Here is a 21,770-nt window from a genome sequence, read left to right as displayed (position 1 = left end):
TCCCGTGTTTCAGTGAGCAGAAGGAAAACAAAGACGCGGCGTCGCCGTCGTCCGTCACTTCTCCTCCGCAGGTGCCTGCAGCGGCCCCTGCGGTCATTTCCAGGATATTATGGGATGTAAAAAATCCCTGCGGTGCCTCGTGGACCCGCCCCCCGGGGTTTGGACATGCTGACAGAATGTGTGAGGCGTTTGTTTGTTTGTTTGTTTTTTATCCAGAATAATTGGATTGTTCATTCACTGACACCTGCTGGACAACGAGATTATTACATGACATGGAACAAAATTCAAAAAGGGCCTTAAATTTAAAAGAGAGTCATAAAGAATGTGGGTGTTTTTGATTATAATAACGTTTGATGTGAATGTGTTTTAATGTTATTCTTGTACGGAAGGCAATTAACATAATTATATATATGTATAGTAATAATCTTTATATAGCGCCACAAAGTGTTCCATGAATAAAAACAAGTTACAACAATAAATAAAGGAAATAAAGGATAAAAACTGAAAAAAACAATTTAATTATCTTTTAAATGTTTAAATCTAAAACATGGATTATTTGTCATAATAATAATCCAGGACAGTGCGTCTGTAACTGAGTCCATGTGTGATTTTTGTTTCCTCTGATGCTGCTGTAAGTTTGAGAAGAGTGGCTCAATGGCGCCCTCTACTGGACAAACCAGGTAAACGCAGGTCTTAAAATAAATAAGTGACTATGCCAAAGAAATATATAGTGTGTATATACATACATACATCTACATATACAGAGAGATATATATGTCCTCAAGATGCACATGAAGGACAACATTAAAGTCATGCAGGGGTCAGAGGTCAATGACACAATAATGCAGCTCAAATAGTTTTGGTTCCAGGAAACATATTTAAGTACAAATACACAATATGTATGATAAGTACAAAAAAGAATTAAAATAAAGTCGAACTTTTCCAGTTTTAGTTAAAAAAGTTAAAATAGAGTTCATGATGCTACCAGACTTTTGAAGGGAGCGTCCGTTTCTCTTGGTTGTTTCTAACGTCGTCGTCGCCGCTCCTTCAGGTCAAAGGTCACAAGAAAAAAAATGATTTGTCAATCATGAATCTGTAGCAATCAACATTAAATAATACATTCATTTAAACACGAAAACAGAAAATGCTACCAGGCTAACAGAAAAGCTAAATGCCTAAGGGAGAATGCTGACATGCTAACCAAAATGGGCTAGCTGGCTAACAGAAAATGCTACCAGGCTAACAAACAAAATAGTAATTGGCTAACAGAAAATGTCATTGTCAAAATCAAACAACGTAAATGAAGACACTCACTGCTGACTCGGAGGAAAATCTTTTATGAACTAATTTTTGATTTTAACTTTTAAACGTTGTTTTGGACTCAGGTGAGTTAAAGTTCCTCTGACTCACAGGTGACATGGTGAAAGAGGAAGTGACATCACGGTGACCAGGATGCGTTTAAAAAGAGGAAGTGGCCTCATTCGACCTGAAACTACTGTATCTCTGTAAGTTCTTCAATTTATTTTAATAGTTATGTTTTAAACCCAAAGTTTTCTCTGAACCAGAAACAAAAACATATCACACACAGTTTAATGAAACACTTTAATAAAAACACTTAAAAAAAAACAAAGTAGGTGTTGAGTCTCTGTTTTATTCAGAAAATACAGACGACACGATAACACAACTTTAAATTCTGCCTCCGGTTGTAGCTGTACTGTTGTTTTCACTGAAATCTTAAAAAAAAAAAGGAACCCTGAGTCGATGTTTTATGTTGTTTTTATTTTGGTTTCGGTCACATGGCTTCATCCTCAGTATAAGTCTGGAGACGTTTACACTACGATTACAAATTGTGGAAAATTGTACTTTCAACACAGATGAGATGCTAACTTTGGTTGTTGTCAGTGCCGCAGATGTTGCTGGGATTAATTCCAACGTTACCCGCTCTCTACAGAAGAAATCAAACAGAAAAGTTCCTGACTGTGAAAACGGTGGCCTTCATCTTATGGGAACTGTAAATGTCTTAAGTGGTTTTACAGAGACGTATACATATATTTACATATATAGGTGACTCTTCTCATGTGATCATTTTAACCCGAGGAGGTCGACAAACGTGGTGTTCTGAATTAACGTTGAGATTGTCGAGAATTCTACTGGGTGGTGTCACTCGGAGCGCCCCCTACAGTTGGCATTCCAGATGGTTTCAACTCATTGGAACTCTCCTTTGGAATTTAAAGTTAATACTAAATTTTGGGACGGTAGCTCGCTATTGCTTATAAGTTGTTAAGCGACGTCCACGCACAACCAACGCGTTTCCTTGCACGCAGTTCCAAAATTCTGGGCTGCGTTACCCATTCCACACCTGATGTGTAAGTGTACCAGGGCCTTTATTTGGATAATTCAGGACGAGTCGCTCGTAGCTTGTTGGTGTCTCCACAAATCTAGCTGGGTACGGGCTACCTCATTTTTTGTGTTAAGCTAACAGTTTCTGCTGCATTCTGAGGTCATGGATGGTTTCACAGTTACAAGATGACTCACTGATTCATCAAATTGTTTGAACTCCTCATTCCCCCCGAGTTTGCGATTCAAGGTGGCTGAATCAGCGGAGTTAAAGCTGTTGTTTTTACACGCAGAAATGTCTGTTTTTATATATCAAATAACCAATGAACACGTTTATTAAAGTGACTAAATTAGACAACTAGATGGCAATGGGGGGGTGACGTCATTCCCAGTTCTGATATTTATCCTGCGATGTTTGTGGCGACGGGAACGCGCTAATAAAAACAAAGTGGCAGTTGTGACCTCCTCGGGATAAAAGAGCTTCAGTCATATATGAAGTGTGAAGCTTGATATTTCTATGATACGTCTTACATTCAAATAACACAAAAAAAGATAAAGTATATACTTCACAAAAAAATATATGTTTGCTATTCAGAATTTCTACAAGAAAACAATCATTTTCCTCTCGGCGCTTCGCTCTGCTCCGTCTCCGGCATCCTCCTCTACATCGTTCTTCATACAGGACAGGATTTATTACATTTAAGATAGTAACAACTACGACGACATGAATTTGACCACCGAGTCCCCTAATTACAGTGCGGAGGTTAAAGGTCGGGGGGGGGGAGGGGGTCGAAAGGTGGTTTGCCTTTAATAGCCCTTCATGGCGATGGACGCCGCGCCGGCGTTGTCGTGGCGTCTCACCTGGTGGATCATCAGCAGGGAGATCAGCAGACCCAGAAGCTGTGGAGACAACACACTTGACCGTAAGACTGGAGCAACAACACTGAAGCTAACGTTTGTTGGACTGTGGGAGGAACCTGGAGAACTGGGAGAAAACCCACGTACAAACGGGCTGAACATGCACAACGGCCATTGTGGGGCAAACCCAGGTCTTCTCAGTGCAAAGGCAAGAGGTGAGTTGCGACAAATATTGTGTTGTTTGTCTGTTTGAGTTGTGGAGCTCAAGAAATAACAGACTCCACCTCAAATACAGGTAACAAAGTGGAAGACATAAGAAGACTTTTACTGGTTCCTCATACGTTTATGTAGAACTTAAGAACATTTCTGTCCAGTGAAGAAAAGGGGTTGAACTTTTTGTCGTTCTCTGACAACAATAACAAAGCAGAAGAAAAGATGAACTTACTGCGGTGACTGCGCACGCAAAGAAGAAGCCCATGAGGATGTTGAAGAGCAAGTTGATGATTGACATGAAGAAAACGCTGCAGGACTGTCGGGAAAACAGATGGAGAAGAGTCACGCACTGAAAACATCGCAGCTTCGTACAGTGGTATTTTTTGGTCAGTGATTAAATACCTCTTCATAAATCTGGGCGGGGCCTGTGGTTCCCTGGGGGGGAAAAGAGAACAAATGTCTCGATCATGATTAGCAATGGTTCAGTCAAGAAAAGTTTCAAAGGGAACAGAACTTTGCACGTCTGGTTGGTTTTTCATCTTATTATCAATCCATTCATCCATCCATTATCCATCCAGCAGAGGAGACAGCCCCCCAATTTCCCCACAATAAGACATTTAACCTTCACAATGACTCTGAAGTTCTAAACATCCTGCACCAGTTCTGCTTTAAGGACCCTTTCACACCAGAACTGTTTGGTCCACTTTAAAACGGACCAGAGTTTGTTTCCTCGGATAGTCCGCAGCTGTTTTGACTGCGCGACGTTGTCCAGGTGGTTTGGTCTGCTTGCAATAGTGAAAATGAATTCCCCGCCCAATTGAGCCGAGTCCCCCAAACTATACTGGTGTGAAAGCACTGTGTTACACTTCCATGCAAATGCCACGCACGCCGCATTGTGCGAGTTGCATTGTGCGAGTTGCATTGTGCGTCGCAGAACGCGGGCCGCGGTATTCTCGCATGTCAGGGTTCTGGAGTATCACACTTCACCACTTCACATCTGGGCGCAGGGAATAGGACGCATTCCTACCAAAGAAGAAGAGAACGGAGCTACAGCTCCCTCGGAAATGTCTAGTTTGAGCAGCTCGCGGTCTTTTGCAGGCGAATGAAAAACACCGATTTGTCCATTTTCCATTTCACAGAACTAACCTGAGGTCTGGCTTTACATTTCCCACTTGAAAATGGCGTGAACCTGTCATTTCCGTATGAAGACTTGCACTCACAGGACGCAGGGATGTCACTGCCCCAGTCTGAAGCACTCACCACGCCACAGCACTGGGCCTGGAACACAGAGACAGAGCTTTTTCAACCAAAGTTCTACCAAGTGAAGAAAAAAGTCATCGCTATAAACACGGGACAATAATCCTCAAGAGATTATTACAGATTCCTGCAGTGCGTCAAGAGTCCTTTTCAGGTCGGGGTTGTCCATGAAGACGTTAGTGAGCTCGGCAGAGGCGCTGTTAAACTGCTCTCTGATCTGTGAAGAACAACGAGGACAACGTTAGCTTGTGTTAGCAAGTTGTAGAAAACACAGAGAATTTTCTTAAAGACAAATTCAAACTGATTCAGTGTCTCGATGTTTTGTCACAACATTTAGATAAAAGGAAATCACATTAGCATACAAGATTCAATTCAAAACAAGTTAATCCTGAATAAAGCAAGTTTGGGACAAGGCCTTTGTTAGCAACCGATTTGTCATATTAGCGTCAAAAACAAGAGTAATTAGCAAAGGTAGCAGGATCAAGACAAAAAATACAAAAAAATTGCACTGTTAATGAAACAAAGCTGCTTAAATGAGCTCAAAATAACTCAAAATAAACAAAAGAAAAACCTTTAGTAGACTAAACGAGGATGTTAGCATTTCAGGTAGCAAAAATGGATGTATTTGTGATGTAGTTTTTTTTGGATTAACATACCACATGTATAATAAATGATGAAAAACGCTGAAAATGTGTTGTTTACCCTGTTTCTTGTCACAACCATTATGATGCCAAAGATCATGGTGATGAGCATTCCGACCCCCATGAAGCCTGCAAACTGCACAACAACAATTCAAATGTATGAGGCTACAATTTGTCAAAAAAAGACAACAACCACAAATGTTGATGTATTGATTTTTCTTTTCGTACGTACGATCTTCAGGGCAAGCGGTTTCTCGGAGCAGGCTGCATAGATTCCAAGGCAGGAGATTCCAAGAACTCCGATGGCAAACACCCACGCCCAACCAAGGCCAGGACTTCCGAACGCCGACATCTGCGACGCAAAAACCTTTTCAAGTTACATTCTGTCAAGAAATCCGATTAAAAATAAGACTTGTTTTTTGTTGACTGTGGAAAGAGTTACTGAAATATTCCACTCAAGTAAAATACAATACAAAAGTACTGATCTAAAAATGAACTCAAGTTAAAGTAAAGAAGTAGTTTTATTTTTTTTAAAGTAATTAAAATAAAATATGTAAACACATAACGTGTCAGTCAAAAAGGTCAAAGGTCACAAATGATTTCACTTTCTCACTCAGTCAGGGACCTTAATTATTGCCAATTTATCTGTCTGTCCTCATCATTCATCTGTCTGTCCTCATCATTTACCTGTCAGTCCTTGTCATTCACCTGTCGTCCATTCACCTGTCTGTCCCTCACCTGTCAGCTGTCCTCGTCGTTCACCTGTCAGTCCTTGTCATTCACCTGTCTGTCCTCATCATTCCTGTCACACCATCACCTGTCAGTCCTCATCATTCACTTGTCCTCGCCGTTCACCTGTCGTCCCCGTTCACCTGTCAGTCCTCCATTCATCCGTCTGTCCTTGTCGTCACCTGTCAGTCCCGTTCAGTCCTCGCGTGTCAGTCCTGTCAGTCCTTGTCATTCACCTGTCAGTATTCATCCCTGTCCAACCTGTCAGTCACCTCACCTGTCGAGTTCACCTGTCAGTCCTCGTCAATAACTTGTCCTTGTCGTTCACCTGTCAGTCCTTGTCGTTCACCTGTCAGTCCTTGACGTTCACCTGTCTGTCCTCATCGTAAAATTGAACTTCATTACAGCGAAGTGAGTAAATGTAATTCATAACTTTTCCACCTCGGTTTCTTCAGGAGACAATAGCAGGGATGGGAGGGAGTGGGCGTAGCCATGTGAGTGGCAGGAGTGAGAAACAGGAAGTGCAGAACATGCATTTTCAAAATAAAAGAGGAACTGCCTGAAGAGGTGAGTCATAGTCGGCTCAGATTTCATGACTTTTTTTCTTTTTGGCAAAGACTTTAAGAAAAGAGACGTTTGCCTCATTTTCATCTTTTCTTTCTTTCTCTTTCTTCCTCAGACAGAACCGCGTTAACCCGTTTAAACCCCGCCTCCCGGGACTGCAGGAAACATAAAACCCTTCAGAAAAGTGAGAGTAAATGTGATTCATTAAAAAAAAAAAGAAAAACACATTGTTGAAGCAGACGGACACAAACAGCTCTGATGTGATAACATCGTCAGAGTCGCCTCCTGTTTCCCTCTCAGCGAATCCACGGCGAGCGCGGAAACCTCCCCCGAGCAAAAACATCTGGTCTGCGTTTGGAAAAAGAAAAGTGGGAGCCTCGGCTACAACATGTGGGCAGCTGCTCTCCTCTTCCTCCTCCTCCTCCTCTTGTTTTAAACATTTTCTAACAGGTCTCAGATGTTGACGACAAAAACATAAAAACAGCTGCGTCTCCGTCACCGTCGGTTACGCGAGAATCTTTCACTCAAACTCGTCCACATCTGACTCAGCTTTCGCGTCACAGTGAACCCGCTGCTTGTCCTGCCGAAGAGGGAAATCCCATAATAAGCGATGCCGGGAAGTGCGTGTCTGTGCATGTGCCTGAGTCAAAGATAATGAACATGGGAGGAGTGGAGGAGTTTCAGGAGGAGTTTCATGGGATCAGAAGTCCGAAACACACTTCAGCTCCTCTCACAGCTCTTTATATGGTGTATGTGGGGGGGGGGCGGGGTCTCAGAGTGAGGGTTAAAGTAAGCTAAGATAATTACCCTCAGGCTCCAGTTAAGTGTTTACTCTACAGTGCAGAGCCTGGTATGTAAACTCTGCTGCAGAGAAAACTCTTTTCCAAACATGTCTTGAAAATGTCTTGTTTCTGTTCCAGGAAACTGTCGACCTACCTAACTAACCAACAAATCTTCTACCTACCTACCTAACTAACTAACTAACTAACCAACCAACCATATACCTACCTAACTAACTATCTATCAATCAATTATCTAACAGTTAGCTTAAAGTTAGCAAAATGGCGACATTGCTGAGTCTGTGACTTTGTGGCTTTTTAAAAATCTCATAAACGTTCATTAAAGTTCATACGTTTGGTTTCGTTTGTGTTCTCGCGACTTTGTGACCAGTTTTCCCTCGACGTCAGAGTTCCCCGATATATGGACGCGCTTGCTAACATCTTGAAAAATGACTTTGCATAATAAAGTCCATATTAAGTTACACATATATATTATACACATGTATAATATATAGTTAAAAAAAAACCTTCAGAAGTTTCCAATGAAACAATTTTTCTCTTTGTTGTTAACGATCGGCGGTAAGGTTAATGTTAGCCGCATGCTAGCTGCTAACAATGTTGCTTTTTTGAACACCAAACACGACGCGTTATAGATCGTTACAAATGTCACAAAAATCACAGATGTTAAAAACGTCGTAAAACACAGTGAAAACACAGTAAAACACAGTGAAAACACAGTGAAAACACAGTGAAAACACAGTGAAACACAGTGAAAACACAGTGAAAACACAAAGAGGAGACATGTGAACGTTACCTGGGCACTGTAGGCCGTGGCCTTCACTGTCCCGTAGACGAGGACACATCCTACAATCTGAGGACACAACACAAGTTAGCGTTAGCATAAAATAACAACGTCGTACCTATTTATATATTTGTCTCATTTTTTGATTTGATTTATTTGAACTTGTAACTTCACATGATTTAACATTTAAAACTAATAGAAAAAAAGACAAAGGTATTAACGTGGTCATTTTGGATTTTATTTAACATGTGAGACTTTTTTATTTTACATATACACACACGTGTAAATATATATACTATATATATATTGTATATATAAACATACACTATATATATACATATATACGTATACTATACATATATACGTATATATGTATGTACATATGATAGATAATGAGATAACTTGACTAAACATTACAAACTATCATTACTTCATGAATAAACTAATACATTAAATACTGTATATTATTTTGCAACTTTAAATATTATAAAGTTTTATTTTCACTAAATGTTTTTGGTTTTTTTCCTCACTGTTTTTTTTTTTCCTGCCTCCTGTCATGTTAGTATTTAAACACCAGAGGGAGACAGAGGTCATTTATCATCATCATCATCATCATCATCATCATGATCGACCTGAAGATGTCTCACACACACACACACACACACACTCACACACACACACACACACACACACTCACACACACACACACACACACACACACACACACACACACACACACACACACACTCACACACACACACACACACACACACACACGAGGAACAGGAATCAAAGACGAAAGCAGATGTTTTTACTGAATATATAAATAAATTCTGTCGTAGTTTGTCGTCTTAAAGTTTTATTTCTGTTTTTTTTGTCATTGTAATAAAGGTGCGTGTAAATGCTGCAGGCCCCGCCCTCTTTTTTAAATGAACTCTTTTCTTTTTTCTGTTCTTTTCTTCCTGTCGTGTTAGTCAGCGTCAGAGTGAAGGATCTGCTGCAGAGGAGGGAAATTTCATTAGCGAGGAGAAGAACGGGGGGCTTGTGTTTGTGGGCGGAGACTGAAACACGAACCTGTCTCACTCTCTTTTACTGGAAATGAGCCTTTACTGATGAAAAAAAGAGGAAAGACAAAGTGTGCACGCACGACTCAAAGCATTTCATGAAACTTTCATCACGTTTTTTTCCCTTTTTCTCATCTGGTTCGATGTTTGTTTTTTGAATTTATTTCTACTTTGTTTGCAGTTTTTTTGTTTTTTTGATCCATTGTTACTTTTTCCTTTTTTTTTCAAACATCTGTGTTTAATTAAAAAAAACTGAGAAACACGTTTTCTTCACTTTACTCAAACGGTTTGTTTAAAAAAAACAAAACAATCAAAACTGAGACGTTTCACGAGGCAACAAATTGTTCATTTATTCGTTTTTTTCATAAATTTCATAATTTTTACTTTTTAGACTCGCTCTCGTCTTTTCTTCCTGTCTTCCTGTCTTTTCTGTGCAAACGTCTTCTCCTTAAAAACTAAGTCACTTAAAAAGTCAATTAAAAACAAAAAAGGAGATTTTTTTCTATATCAAAAATAAAGACATGTTTGTACTCACTGCAAAGACGACGTTGAAGAAGATGAAGAGACATTTGAGGCATCCGTTAATTTTCCCCATCTTTGATTTTAGCTGATTTTTCTCTGAGGAGATGAAGATGTGTGTGTGAGCAGAGAGAGTGTGTGTGTGTGTGTGTGTGTGTTCATCTGTGAGCAGAGAGTGGGTGGTGTGTGTGTGTGTGTGTGTGTGTGAGATAGGCAGCAGAGTCGAGCCCAGACACAGAACTGCGACACATAGATCTGATCTGCAGCTGCAAACAGGAAACGTTACCTTTCAAGTAAAAAATGTTATGTTAATAATTTACAATTAATAGTTTATTTACAGGAAGCTGTAAAAAAAAAAGTTTTTATATTTTTCTGATTTTGTTAACCATAAAATGTCCTAAAAAAGACATTTTGAAAACTTGTCATTTGTAACATTTAATAAAGCAAAACAAAAAAGACAAAAACACATTTTACGAGATAAATTTTTTACAAAATTCATGAAAATACATTTGCACAAGTACAAAAAGATTTTTTACAACACTTTTTACAAAAATCACAGACGAGAAGCGCTGACATAAGTGTTTTCAGGATTTTTTAAACACTGTGTCTCTAATGAACAGAGCGAGGGGGAAAGTTTGTGTTTATTTTTGATTTATTTGTCACATTTAAGATTTCAATCATTTTCTTCTTCTGTGGTGCTCAGAGCTGCTCTTCACCGTGACAGGATGCCACGCCTTTTTTTCCCTCTCACAGAAGCAGCTCCACTTCCTGCCTTTGTTTGAGTTAAATTATCTTCACTTCCACTCATTTTTCTTCCTCATTCCTTGTTTATGACATTTCCTGTCTGTGTGAGTGTCACTCACTCTCCCACACCAGAGTCCATAGAGAAAACCAGTGATTTTAGCTGGCGGGGACACAGGAGCTGCTGGTGTACTGCTGCCTCGTGTGGTCACTGTGTGTCTCACATACCAGTGAGAAGAAGACATGAACTGGTCCTGTAGATGTCGTAGACTTGAACGGAACTTGTTTTTCTCTTTTGTTGTTTGTTGTGAATGAATATTTGGACAGAAAGTGAAGCTCAGACGCCGTGACTGCGATTGGCTCCCTGGCACCGTATCTCCTCCTCTTCCTGGTACAGTATCTCAGGTCACAAGCACTTGATCGGGCTCAGAGCCACGAGCCATCAGGGGTTAGTTTATCAGGATCAGAGTCCACTTTGGTCACTTTGGTGCTATATTTGACAACTTTAAACAAAAATGTGATGAAGGGTGTAAAAGAAACTGCAGGAAAACAATGTTTCCAGTTGAATTCCTGCTGCACTGTGTCCTCTCTATCTGCTGCAGATCTATGAGGTGTTTACAACAGGTCTGATGGAGGAGACCCCGCCCCCTTAGAGTGAGAGCGCGAGAGAGAGAGGGAGAGCATGGCTGCATCCTTTATGAGCGACCTCTGAGAGAGTGAATGTTCAGGTCAGAGAGGAAAAAAAACCCAAGAAAAGAAAACAATGTTCTGCTTCTGACCATGAAGAATCTGTGAGGGTGGGGGAGGGGTCACAGAGTCAGGGGCTGGACAGGCTCTCTCATCAAGTGTGTGTGTGTGTGTGTGTGTGTGTGGGGAGGGAGGGAGGGAGGGGGCGGGGTCAACACCATCAGAATCTGAACACCAACGACTGAGTCAGAGAACTGGCTGGAAAAAAGGAGGGAACAATTAGAGAAACAGGAAGAAACCCAGATTAAACAATACTTTACAGTAAACGACGTCATCATCATCATCATCATCATCATCGTGTCGTGTAAATCATTTTACTGAAATAAAAACTGCCTCTGCATAAAAAGAAAGACACCAATTTATTTTTGAAAAAATTAAAGCATTTAAAGCTCAAGTAAGTGAGTTAGTGCCCCCGCCCACTCCCATCAGCTCTGTGGTCAAAGCTCCACCCCCAAAACAACTGATTGTTTGTTTTTGTACAATGCTAAGTTTTTAAACATCAGTAACGTGTTTTTATACGTTTTTAAACATCAGTAACGTGTTTTTATACGTTTTTAAACATAAGTAACGTGTTTTTATACGTTTTTAAACATTAGTAACGTGTTTTTATACGTTTTTAAACATTAGTAATGTGTTTTTATACGTTTCTAAACATTAATAATGTGTTTTATACATTTTTAAACATTAGTAACGTGTTTTTATACGTTTTTAAACATTAATAACTTGTTTTTATACGTTTTTAAACATCAGTAACGTGTTTTTATATGTTTTTAAACATTAGTAATGTGTTTTTTATTTTTAAACATTAGTAACATGTTTTATATGTTTTCAAACATTAGTCACGTATTTTTATACGTTTTTAAACATTAGTAATGTGTTTTTATACGTTTTTAAACATTAGTAACATGTTTTATACGTTTTTAAACAGTAGTAATGTGTTTTTATACGTTTTTAAACATTAGTAACATGTTTTTATACGTTTTTTAACATTAGTAACGTGTTTTATACATTTTTAAACATTAGTAACATGTTTTATACGTTTTTAAACATTGGTAACAAGTTTTTATTTGTTTTTAAACATTAGTAATGTGTTTTTATACGTTTTTAACATTAGTAACATGTTTTATTCGTTTTTAAACATTAGCAATATATTTTTATTTGTTTTTAAACATTAGTAACAAGTTTTTATTTGTTTTTAAACATTAGTAATGTGTTTTTATACGTTTTTAACATTAGTAACATGTTTTTATTCGTTTTTAAACATTAGTAATATATTTTTATTTGTTTTTAAACATTAGTAATGTGTTTTTATACGTTTTTAACATTAGTAACGTGTTTTTATACGTTTTTAAACATTAGTAATATATTTTTATTCATTTTTAAACATTAGTAATGTATTTTTATTTGTTTTTAAACATTAGTAACAAGTTTTTATTTGTTTTTAAACATTAGTAATGTGTTTTTATACGTTTTTAAACATTAGTAATATATTTTTATTCATTTTTAAACATTAGTAATGTATTTTTATTCGTTTTTAAACATTAGTAATGTATTTTTATGAACATTTTCTTCAACATTCTTTGTTCTTTGTAACATGAAAACATTTACAGTTAAACCACCTGGAGGTAGAGTGAATTAAATGCTCCGCCCAGTACCTATCTGCAAATCTCGGGCTAAGCTTAAATAAGCCATAAAGCTAGGTTCATAACTCCTCCCATCATTGCTGCTTTAGCGATGAACATGTGACGACTGCGATCACAGTCGCCTCTCTCTCATAATGAGGATTTTACCGAATAAGATTAAACGCGAGTTACGTTAGCGAGCTTCAGACACAAACATCAGCATCAGTTGTGCTTTTTATGCGTGTGAAGTTTGTCTCCACACGCAGGAGAATGTCAAGGTCATTGTTGAAACACAGTTTGACAGGACGGAGCAAACCATCGCATGGATGAGGTGGGGGGAGAGTTGAATGGTTGACACTCTCAACTTGAACGAGTAAGAAAAAACCTTTTCATCCAGAACAGGTCACGAGTTGAAAGTTTAACCGTGATCCTGAGCAGAGTGGCGTCTCTGTCTGGGAAAGTGGGCGTGGCCTATGGACGTGCAGGACTTGATGTCTTTCCAGACTTCACGTGTGGACTTGTTTGTCTCAGTGCGTACCACACAGAGACATGGCACTTTCTCTTTTGCTTTCCCCTCCAGGAGCGACGCCCACCTGAACGCTCCAGTGAAGCTGATCGGATGTTTAAAGAGGGGAGGCTCTATGTGTGTGTGTGTGTGTGTGTGTGTGTGTGTGTGTGTGATCTGTCTGAGCTGTATAATTGTTAGGGAAGATAATATGTGGTTGGATGATGCGTTCAAAATCCCCTTTACATGTGCCTCACACTTAAAGACACTTACAAAAACCTCTTGTCTTGTAAAAACTTGTTATTTAAGAACCTGGAGATGAGACTCAAGCATCAACTTTCTTCTTTTTTTTTTGGTTTGTGTGAATATTTAAGGAGAAGAAGTGACTTTTATTTGAGGAAGTGAAACTATTTAATCAAAACCAACGGCTTTCAAGTTCCCACCACAGACATTGTCCACCACCATCAACCGATTCCGTGTGACTGAGTGAGACACTGCCCCGCCCCCATCACCTCCGCCCCCTTCTGTGAATTTAGTGGGTTTTACAGTTAACGATTGTTTGATGACTGAAAGCAGCAGAAGAAAAGTAGAACAGGTGGAAACGTGGTGAGAAAACGAAGGAACAAACCTGTTCTTCAACGGAAACTGTAATGTAATGTAATGTAAAAACTGAACTGTGGGTAGTTTTGTCCAAACCCCTGGAAACCAGCCTTGAAATCTACTTATAATTCCAAAATCTACCTATAATTCCAAAATCGACCTATAGTTCCAAAATCGACTTAAAGTTCCAAGTTCCAAAATGTACTTATAATTCCAAAATCTAGTTCTACTTAAAGTTCTACTTTAATTCCCCGGGGAAACATTTTTTATTAAAAAACAGACCTTGAAAAGAAATCCAGATTTTTTTTAGAAGTGATTTTAAGTGAATGTGAGACTCTAAAGTTTAAAGGCTGTGGTTTGTTGTTGTGTTGCGTTCAGGAGCAGCCGCTCTCTCCGTGTTCTCATCTGCTGATGAGTGATAGCTACAATCACATTAGCCACCGCCCGTTTTATTGCTCTCAGATCAACATCTGCTGCGCGGAGTTTAACTCCATCATCGCATCAACGCAGGAAATGGAAGAGGGAAAAAAATGACAATGAATGTTTGATAAGGAAATGATGCGCTAACGCTAAAATCGTGTCAGCTAAAAATAGCATTAAAAATGTAATGCCAGAATTTGAATTCCTGTGAACCTCAGTACATCATCAGTCAGTCACAGGTTACATTGTAGACTCAACTTAAAGTTACAGTTTGTAAAATCTCTGAGGCTAAATTAGCAAAATAAATAATAATAATAATGATAATAATAATAAAAATGCACTTACAATAAGTGCATTTAAACATTAGGGTACAAATAAGAGCTAGAGGTAAGTAAGAGCTTCAAGTAAACCAAACTATGAAGTGCTAGTCATAAGTGCCATGTATAAGTTGTTTTTTGTTGTTTGTTTCAGTAAGTTGTGAACAAATTGACTTTGAAGGAAGAAGGAAAAAAAGTGTCCCTATATATTGAGCCTAAAAATAAAATAATCTTGGTTTTGCACTTTCTATTACCAGCAAATGTAAGAGATTCTAAGGAATCGATTCTTTTTTCACTTTCATTTTTCTCTAAATGAAAACTCTTCACATGACTGAAAACGAATTCAACGTGTTTGAACCCGAACGTGTTTTTTTTTGTCTTTTCTTGTTGACATTTACTTATAACTTATTTATATACTTATTTACTTATTTATCTACTTACTTATTTATATAACTATAAACATTTAGTTTCAGTTTCTCATGAACCAATAAAACATATTTACATACTTTCTTGAATGAAATACTTCCACAAATAAATTAAACTCTTTTTCTTTGTGTGTGTGTGTGTGTGTGTGTGTGTGTGTGTGTGTGTGTGTGTGTCACTGGCTCCGCCCCCACAGGAAATCCTCTGACCTGTGTCTTCAGAGTCTGAGAGATTCAAACACACTGAGGTAAATTCCACGGTTTCCTGACGAGTGAAAGTTCCCTTTGGTTCACTGTGAACAACAATCACAACAACAACAACAACCACAGGCTGTAAATGACTCACAATACGGAAACAAACATGAGTGAAAGTCTTCTCTTTCCTTAGATTTTATGTTATAATCTGACTGTCACAGATTTTGTTTTCTAATTTAAAAACATCTGTTTATTCCAGATTATATTTAAATAAATGTTCAAAGTCAAAGTCACGTGTTTCGATTATTTAATGTTTCACACACAAAAAAAAGCAAAGAAAAAGTTTTGTCTCCCGGAATTTTTTTTTAAGATCAATAAAAATCTGTTTTAATTTACAACAAGACACAAACTTTAGACTCTTAATATCAATCAATCAATCAATCAATCAGTGTATCTTCTAAAATCTGATTACTGATCTCAGTTTTCACAGCAACATAGACGTGAATTATAATCAGATTATATTTTGTAATTATTGTGTGTTCCTAATAAACTCTTAGCTAACTTAAACCTAACCTAGGTTAACTCTTATGGAAGCTTATCTAAAGATAACCTAAGTTAACTCTTACGTGAGTTAACCTAAACCTAACTCTAATGTAAGATAACCGAAACCTAAGATAACTTCTGACCTAAATTGTATTCATAGACACGAGTTGTAATCAGATTATATTCTGTAACTGTTGTGTGTTGTTGTTGTTCTTCATGAAGTCATAGCTAATTTAAACCTAACACAACCTACGCTGTAAACTGTAAACTGACCCAACATTGTACTAAAGCTTATGTAAGCCAAACTAAACCTAAATCAAATCTGATCAAAGCTAAGACAAACTTAAACTTGCCTTTAGCTTAGCTTTGATGAGAGTTAGCCTAGTTTAGGTAAGTTTATCTCAGAGTTACGTTATCTTAGATAAGAGCGAGACCAGACTATTGATGTTATTTGTTTTCACAGCAGTGGGTGAAACATAGACGTGAGTTGTAATCAGATTATATTCTGTCACATGTAAACATTTTAAATAATAAATATTATAATCTGAATAATATTATGCAGAGAAGCAGCAGAAGTCGTCAGATAACCGGTGTAACAGTGACCTCTAGCTGTGGCGTGGTAGAACAGGAGACTTCCTGTTGTGTTGGTGTTCCTAATAAAGTGACCACTGAGTGTAAAAGTGTGGTTCAGAATACAGATAAATACAGATGCACAGAGCTTTTCTCTCTGATGCTGTTCACACTGTTAATGCTGCACACTGCTGCCATCATGTGGCCAAAGACCACACACACACACACACACACACACACACACACACAGAGCTGTGAGATACTATGATGACAGGAAGTTCAGAAATTAAACTCTTTTTCTTTTTTTTGCATTTACAGTGATGTTATGAGTTTATACATGTTTGAAATATCATGTTATCTCAAACACACACTTTACTAACCATAACTTATTAACCTAACCTTTCCTTTGCTCACTGTTGTCTTACCTAAAATTAACTTCACCTAAACTCTCATCGAGGCTAAACCTAAGATAACTCAACTAAACCGAAGCTAGCTCAACTATACCTAAGATAACTCAACCTAAGCTAGCTCAACTAAACCTAAGATAACTCAACTCAACCTAAGATAACTCAACTAAACTAACATAACTATAGCCCTAGTTTAGCTAGCTATATTCTAAGCTAACAAAAATGTAACCTTTGCTCAGCTAACTCATCTAAGAAAAGCTAAACTAAACCTAACCGAAGCCAACTCTATGTAAGCTAACTTGCATCTTAGCTAACTTAAACCTAAACCAAATGTAGGTTTAATTAGGTTAACATAAGAGTTAAGCTAAGCTAAACCTAAGCTAACTCTCATCTAAGCTAAGCTAAACCTAACCCAAGCCAACAGCTAACTTGCATCTTAGCTAACTTAAACCTAAACCAAACCAAACTTAACCTTACACATATTAACTCTTAGGTAAGCTAACCTAAACCTCGCCCTAACGAGTTCATCTGTCAAACTAACTAACTAAAAAACTTGACGTTGTGTTTTTACTAAATACTTATTGCGATCCTCAGTGCAGGGAGGAGGGGTCAGGGGTCAGGGGTCAGGTGAGGGAGGGCTTGGGTTGATATTTCACTCTGTTGAAGTCGTCGACCGTCATTTCCACCGGAGGCGTCTTCCAGTGTTCCTCCAGACCCAGAGTCAGACACAGAGCGATGGCCGCCATCTGCAGGACACCAGGGGAATTACAGCACGTTTTCAATCATTTCAATATAAATATAAGAAATACAGTGTTTAACAAATATGTCATTAAAAAATGGTATTGTTATTTATTTGAAACAATCAACCACTAAAAGTAATTTTTCTGTCTCGTAAATAACTATCATTTAACATCTTAATCAAGAAATAATCATGTGCATGTGTGATAATTATACATAGAATAATATTAAAAGGTTTTAAAAAAAACGTTCCACAAACTCAAATCATTAATAACCAAACTTTCACTTTTTTAAAAAAAAAAAAACTTTACTTGTAAACAATGAACTATAAAATTACACATTTTCACAAACTCCTCAGAAATAGACTAAAAACTGAAATAGATAAAATTTCAGTAGTACAGGTAAATAAAAAATAAAGACTTTTTTTTCCACAAAATATGTGTGTAGAATTTTTAAACCTTGAACAAAAAAAATTCTAAAATTTTTATCTGAATATTTTTCATTTTAACTCTAACACTAGTTTCTAACTCGTGTTCGTCTTCAGCGGCTGACACAGATTAATCATGATTTAACTCAACATTTAAAAAAAAAAAAAAAAAATTGAATTTAATCAAATAAAAAATAATTCATGAAGAAAAGGATTTGGCAACTTTTACCGCGATGGTGGCAAAGGCCGAGATGATTCCGATCCTAAGTTTGATTGGGAAACTCAGGTAACTCTTCAGGATCGGACCACAGGGCTGACACACACACACACAAAAGAAGACACACAAAAAACTAAGTCACACTGATGACAATTCCAGAAAAAAATCCAGAAGAATTCCAGAAAATTTACCTTGGAGTGAACCCATAACTTCTCTGTGACCTGTGAGGTCAGAGGGTAAAGGTCACTGCCGACCATCACACAGAGATTCTCAGAGTCTCCATAATCAGATCTGAGACACAAAGTCAAAACAAAATTTTATTTTTGTATTTTTGTAAGAGAAAGATTTTTTTTTTTTTTAAACAAGATTCAAATGTTTTTATTTTTCAAAAAAACATGTTTGAATAATTCAATGTGTTTAAAAACATTGTTTTTTAACTATTTGGAATTTACAAAATAACAAATTTAAATTCTACTACATTTGTAAATTTCACCTAAAATCTGATAATCTCTTCAAGAACAGGGGATTTTCAACGTCGAGTAGAAATACAAAGACAGATTGTTCTGGAAGATCTGAAGATCCAAAAGAAAAATCTTTCTGATGTTGGAGTTTCAAAAAAATCTGATGATTTTTTAAAATAAATTTCTCTCCTGAAACTTTAACAGTCTTCACGAGTCACAGAAACTGTGAATCTAATTTCAGAAATTGCACCAAAAAAACATGATTTTGACAGATCGGGAAATTCAGAAACCTCAAAATATGTAAAACTCCAGGACTTTTTAAGGGTTTTTCTGACCTTGGCTGGAGGTCAGAGGTCACAGGTGGTGTTGGTGTTGCACAGACGCAGGAAACAGGAAGTTGATTGTCCCAGTCTTCAAAACTCCTCAGACCACAACAAGAGTCCTGAGACACAGAAACATTTTACGTAATAATCTGATTTATTTGTAAAAAAAAATTCTCAGTTTCTTGTCAGACGTAAAGTTTAGCCACAGATAAGTCAAACAAAGACTCTGATCTGCGATCTTTGATGTGAAACGTTGATCGTTTCAAATCAATTGATCATTTTTCAGAAAGGGTAATAATTTGGGTGTTCCTGGAATTCTTTTTTTTCACATTTATGGGGTACTCAACGTTGGCAAAAATGGACAAAAATTGGCACGCAAATCAGAACTGGAGAAAAATGTTATAATATAAGTATGTAAACGTGGTGCAAGATGGCTCAGTAGCGCCCCCAAAGGTGAAACCTGGTAGGACAAAGCCAAAACTATGTGGCACCAAATTTCATGAAACTTGGTGGTAACATGTCACAGGCTAGGACGAACAAAAAAGTCCATTGGGACCATGGCATCAACGTAACAGGAAGTCGGCCATTTTGAATTTGCTGTCCATCTTGCTAACATCATCTTAAAGGAAGAAAAAAACATCAGTCGGGACTTCTCTACTTAGTAACTGTGATACTATTTCTCGCTTTTGTAAAATGTTCCACTGCTTCTACTGAGTAAAGTGACATAAATACATGAATAAATAAATAACACCGGACAAAAGTTTAAAGATGAAACAATGAAACGACTCAACTGAAGTTTGGAGTTTGTTCAGTTCTGTCTGGATGTAAAGATCTGCTTTATGAAGAGGAGTGACGTTCAGGAAGACCTCGTCCACCGCGCTGTCCATCTACACGACAACACGCCACAGTGAACCTTTATTGTTTATCCCAAAAGCATCAACTTTTTAATAAAACACAGTTCATGCTGATAATCAGAGACACAGAGATGTTTACCTGAGCCTGAACCTGGACCAGTGGAGACGCCACGACCATGAGAGCCACGAACTCCACGAAGATCAGAGCAGAGAACTGAAGGACACACAACCACAGGTTCACAGTGTGTATCTGTGTACATGCCTCTGTGTGTGTGTGTGTGTGTTTGTGTCTCACCACCAGCAGCAGAGGTTTCAGGTCCATAGCCGCGGCGCAGATGCCCACAAGCGACAAAATCACTGTGATTGGACCAAACGCCTGCAGGACGAGTAAACCGTCGCTGCTGGACAACTGGTCAAACAACTGAGAGACAGACAGAGAGAAAAAGAGACAGAGACAAAATTTGCCGTCAAAATTAACACTAAAAACCTGAACTATTCCTTTAAAAATGTGATTGACACATTTTTGTCTTTGGAGGAAAAGATCAGACCAGTAGGGGGCAGAGTTACCTCAGCGACTGGTACGTTGCCATCGATGGAGGAAAAGCCGATGCCGATCATGACGACACCAGACGCCTGTGGAGATAATGAAGGAGAAAAGTTTGAGGTGAAATCTTTTAACGACGTCCCTCCTGAGACACTTCCGTCTCCACGGAGACACAGAGCAGACGCTCGTCATCAGCTGTGGACTCACAAGCACCACGCCAGACCACTGAGTCTATCTGGATCTTATCAGGCTCCGTTTCCACGGCAACACAGCAGGAAATAAAACAGTGGCTCGACATTCACACGGTGGAAAAACTGAAATAAACCAAAAATATCTAAAAATAAAACCCATAAAATAAGCTAAAGCTCCTGCTGCTCGAGTTCCAGCTAGAGTGGAGTTAATGTGAAACAGCAGTTAATGACTTTAATCAGCTGATGTAAACAATAAAAACACAGGAAGCAGGAAAAGAGAAATCAGCACAAAGGAATGTTTCACTCTTTCACTCAAACACAAACACATGAGTGTGTTGATATCATGATTTCATAACAACACTGAAACATAAACATGAAAAATAACACATTTTACTTTACATAAAAATAATAATAAAAACACAATTTAAATGACTTTTTGCAATTCACTGTAAGAGATAAAAGAAATAGAAAGAGCACGATAGACTAAATAACGTAAAAATAATGTATTTATAAGTGAGACTAAAGAACACACATCAGCATAAACTGAGAGTGACAAAATTGAGCGGCTCCAGTGTCGACACCTGAGGAACACCACAAACAACGTGTAGTCTTTCAAACTGCATTATAAGAAAATTGTTAAACCTTTGTCAAAATTTTAATTAAAAAAATGGTGTTAATTGAATACAGTTCATTAGAAAATGAACATTTGACACATATTTAAGTAATCGTTCCAAAAATGAAAAAAAAGAAAAATCTGACTTTTCAAGGTCAAAATGTTTTTTGTTTTTTTAAAATTATGTGATAAAGTTCTCGCTCCTGCTGCGACACAAACACGGCTAGCAATTACCAGTTAGCTTACCAGTAGCAACACGGTAACACAGATGGCGAGACCTCGTAAGTAACTCCTGCAGCGAGCCATGACCACGGTCTGAGAGAGAGACAGAGGAAAACAGAGAGAGAGAGGGAGAGAGAGAGAGAGGGAGTGAAAATAGAAACAGAGTAAAGAGCAGAGCCCACTGTGTGTGTGTGTGTGTTTGGCTGCTGAACCAAGAACATGACCAAGTTTGGAAGATCATGAGGAGGAAAAGAGAGGAGAGGAAAAAAGTGGAGGAGAGGAGAGGAGATGACTTTAAAGAAAAACATAAATATGATGACATAAGGAT

At 37.9% G+C, this 21,770-nt stretch overlaps 2 protein-coding genes across 2 annotated transcripts; both read right to left on the bottom strand.

Annotated features, from left to right (window-relative positions):
* Nucleotides 1–1,758: 1,758 nt before the first annotated feature.
* On the bottom strand, nucleotides 1,759–9,926 carry LOC122766872 (tetraspanin-8-like). Its single transcript, XM_044022079.1, has 9 exons — nucleotides 9,780–9,926; nucleotides 8,193–8,249; nucleotides 5,539–5,658; nucleotides 5,368–5,442; nucleotides 4,787–4,882; nucleotides 4,555–4,686; nucleotides 3,811–3,843; nucleotides 3,641–3,724; nucleotides 1,759–3,237 (listed from the first exon to the last, which is right to left on the bottom strand). Exons 1-9 carry the CDS (start codon nucleotides 9,837–9,839, stop codon nucleotides 3,145–3,147), a joined length of 750 nt encoding a protein of 249 aa, XP_043878014.1. The 5' UTR covers nucleotides 9,840–9,926; the 3' UTR covers nucleotides 1,759–3,144.
* A 5,749-nt stretch (nucleotides 9,927–15,675) lies between these two features.
* On the bottom strand, nucleotides 15,676–21,617 carry LOC122766106 (23 kDa integral membrane protein-like). The gene is made up of 9 exons (XM_044020731.1): nucleotides 21,467–21,617; nucleotides 20,440–20,505; nucleotides 20,168–20,293; nucleotides 20,012–20,086; nucleotides 19,810–19,905; nucleotides 19,031–19,137; nucleotides 18,426–18,525; nucleotides 18,247–18,330; nucleotides 15,676–17,598 (listed from the first exon to the last, which is right to left on the bottom strand). Exons 1-9 carry the CDS (start codon nucleotides 21,524–21,526, stop codon nucleotides 17,476–17,478), a joined length of 837 nt encoding a protein of 278 aa, XP_043876666.1. The 5' UTR covers nucleotides 21,527–21,617; the 3' UTR covers nucleotides 15,676–17,475.
* Between the last annotated feature and the right edge of the window lie 153 nt (nucleotides 21,618–21,770).

The sequence above is a fragment of the Solea senegalensis genome, linkage group LG3 (genome assembly GCF_019176455.1).
Source record: "Solea senegalensis isolate Sse05_10M linkage group LG3, IFAPA_SoseM_1, whole genome shotgun sequence".
Taxonomy (NCBI): Eukaryota; Metazoa; Chordata; class Actinopteri; order Pleuronectiformes; family Soleidae; genus Solea; species Solea senegalensis.
This window is presented reverse-complemented; position numbering and strand designations above follow the sequence as displayed.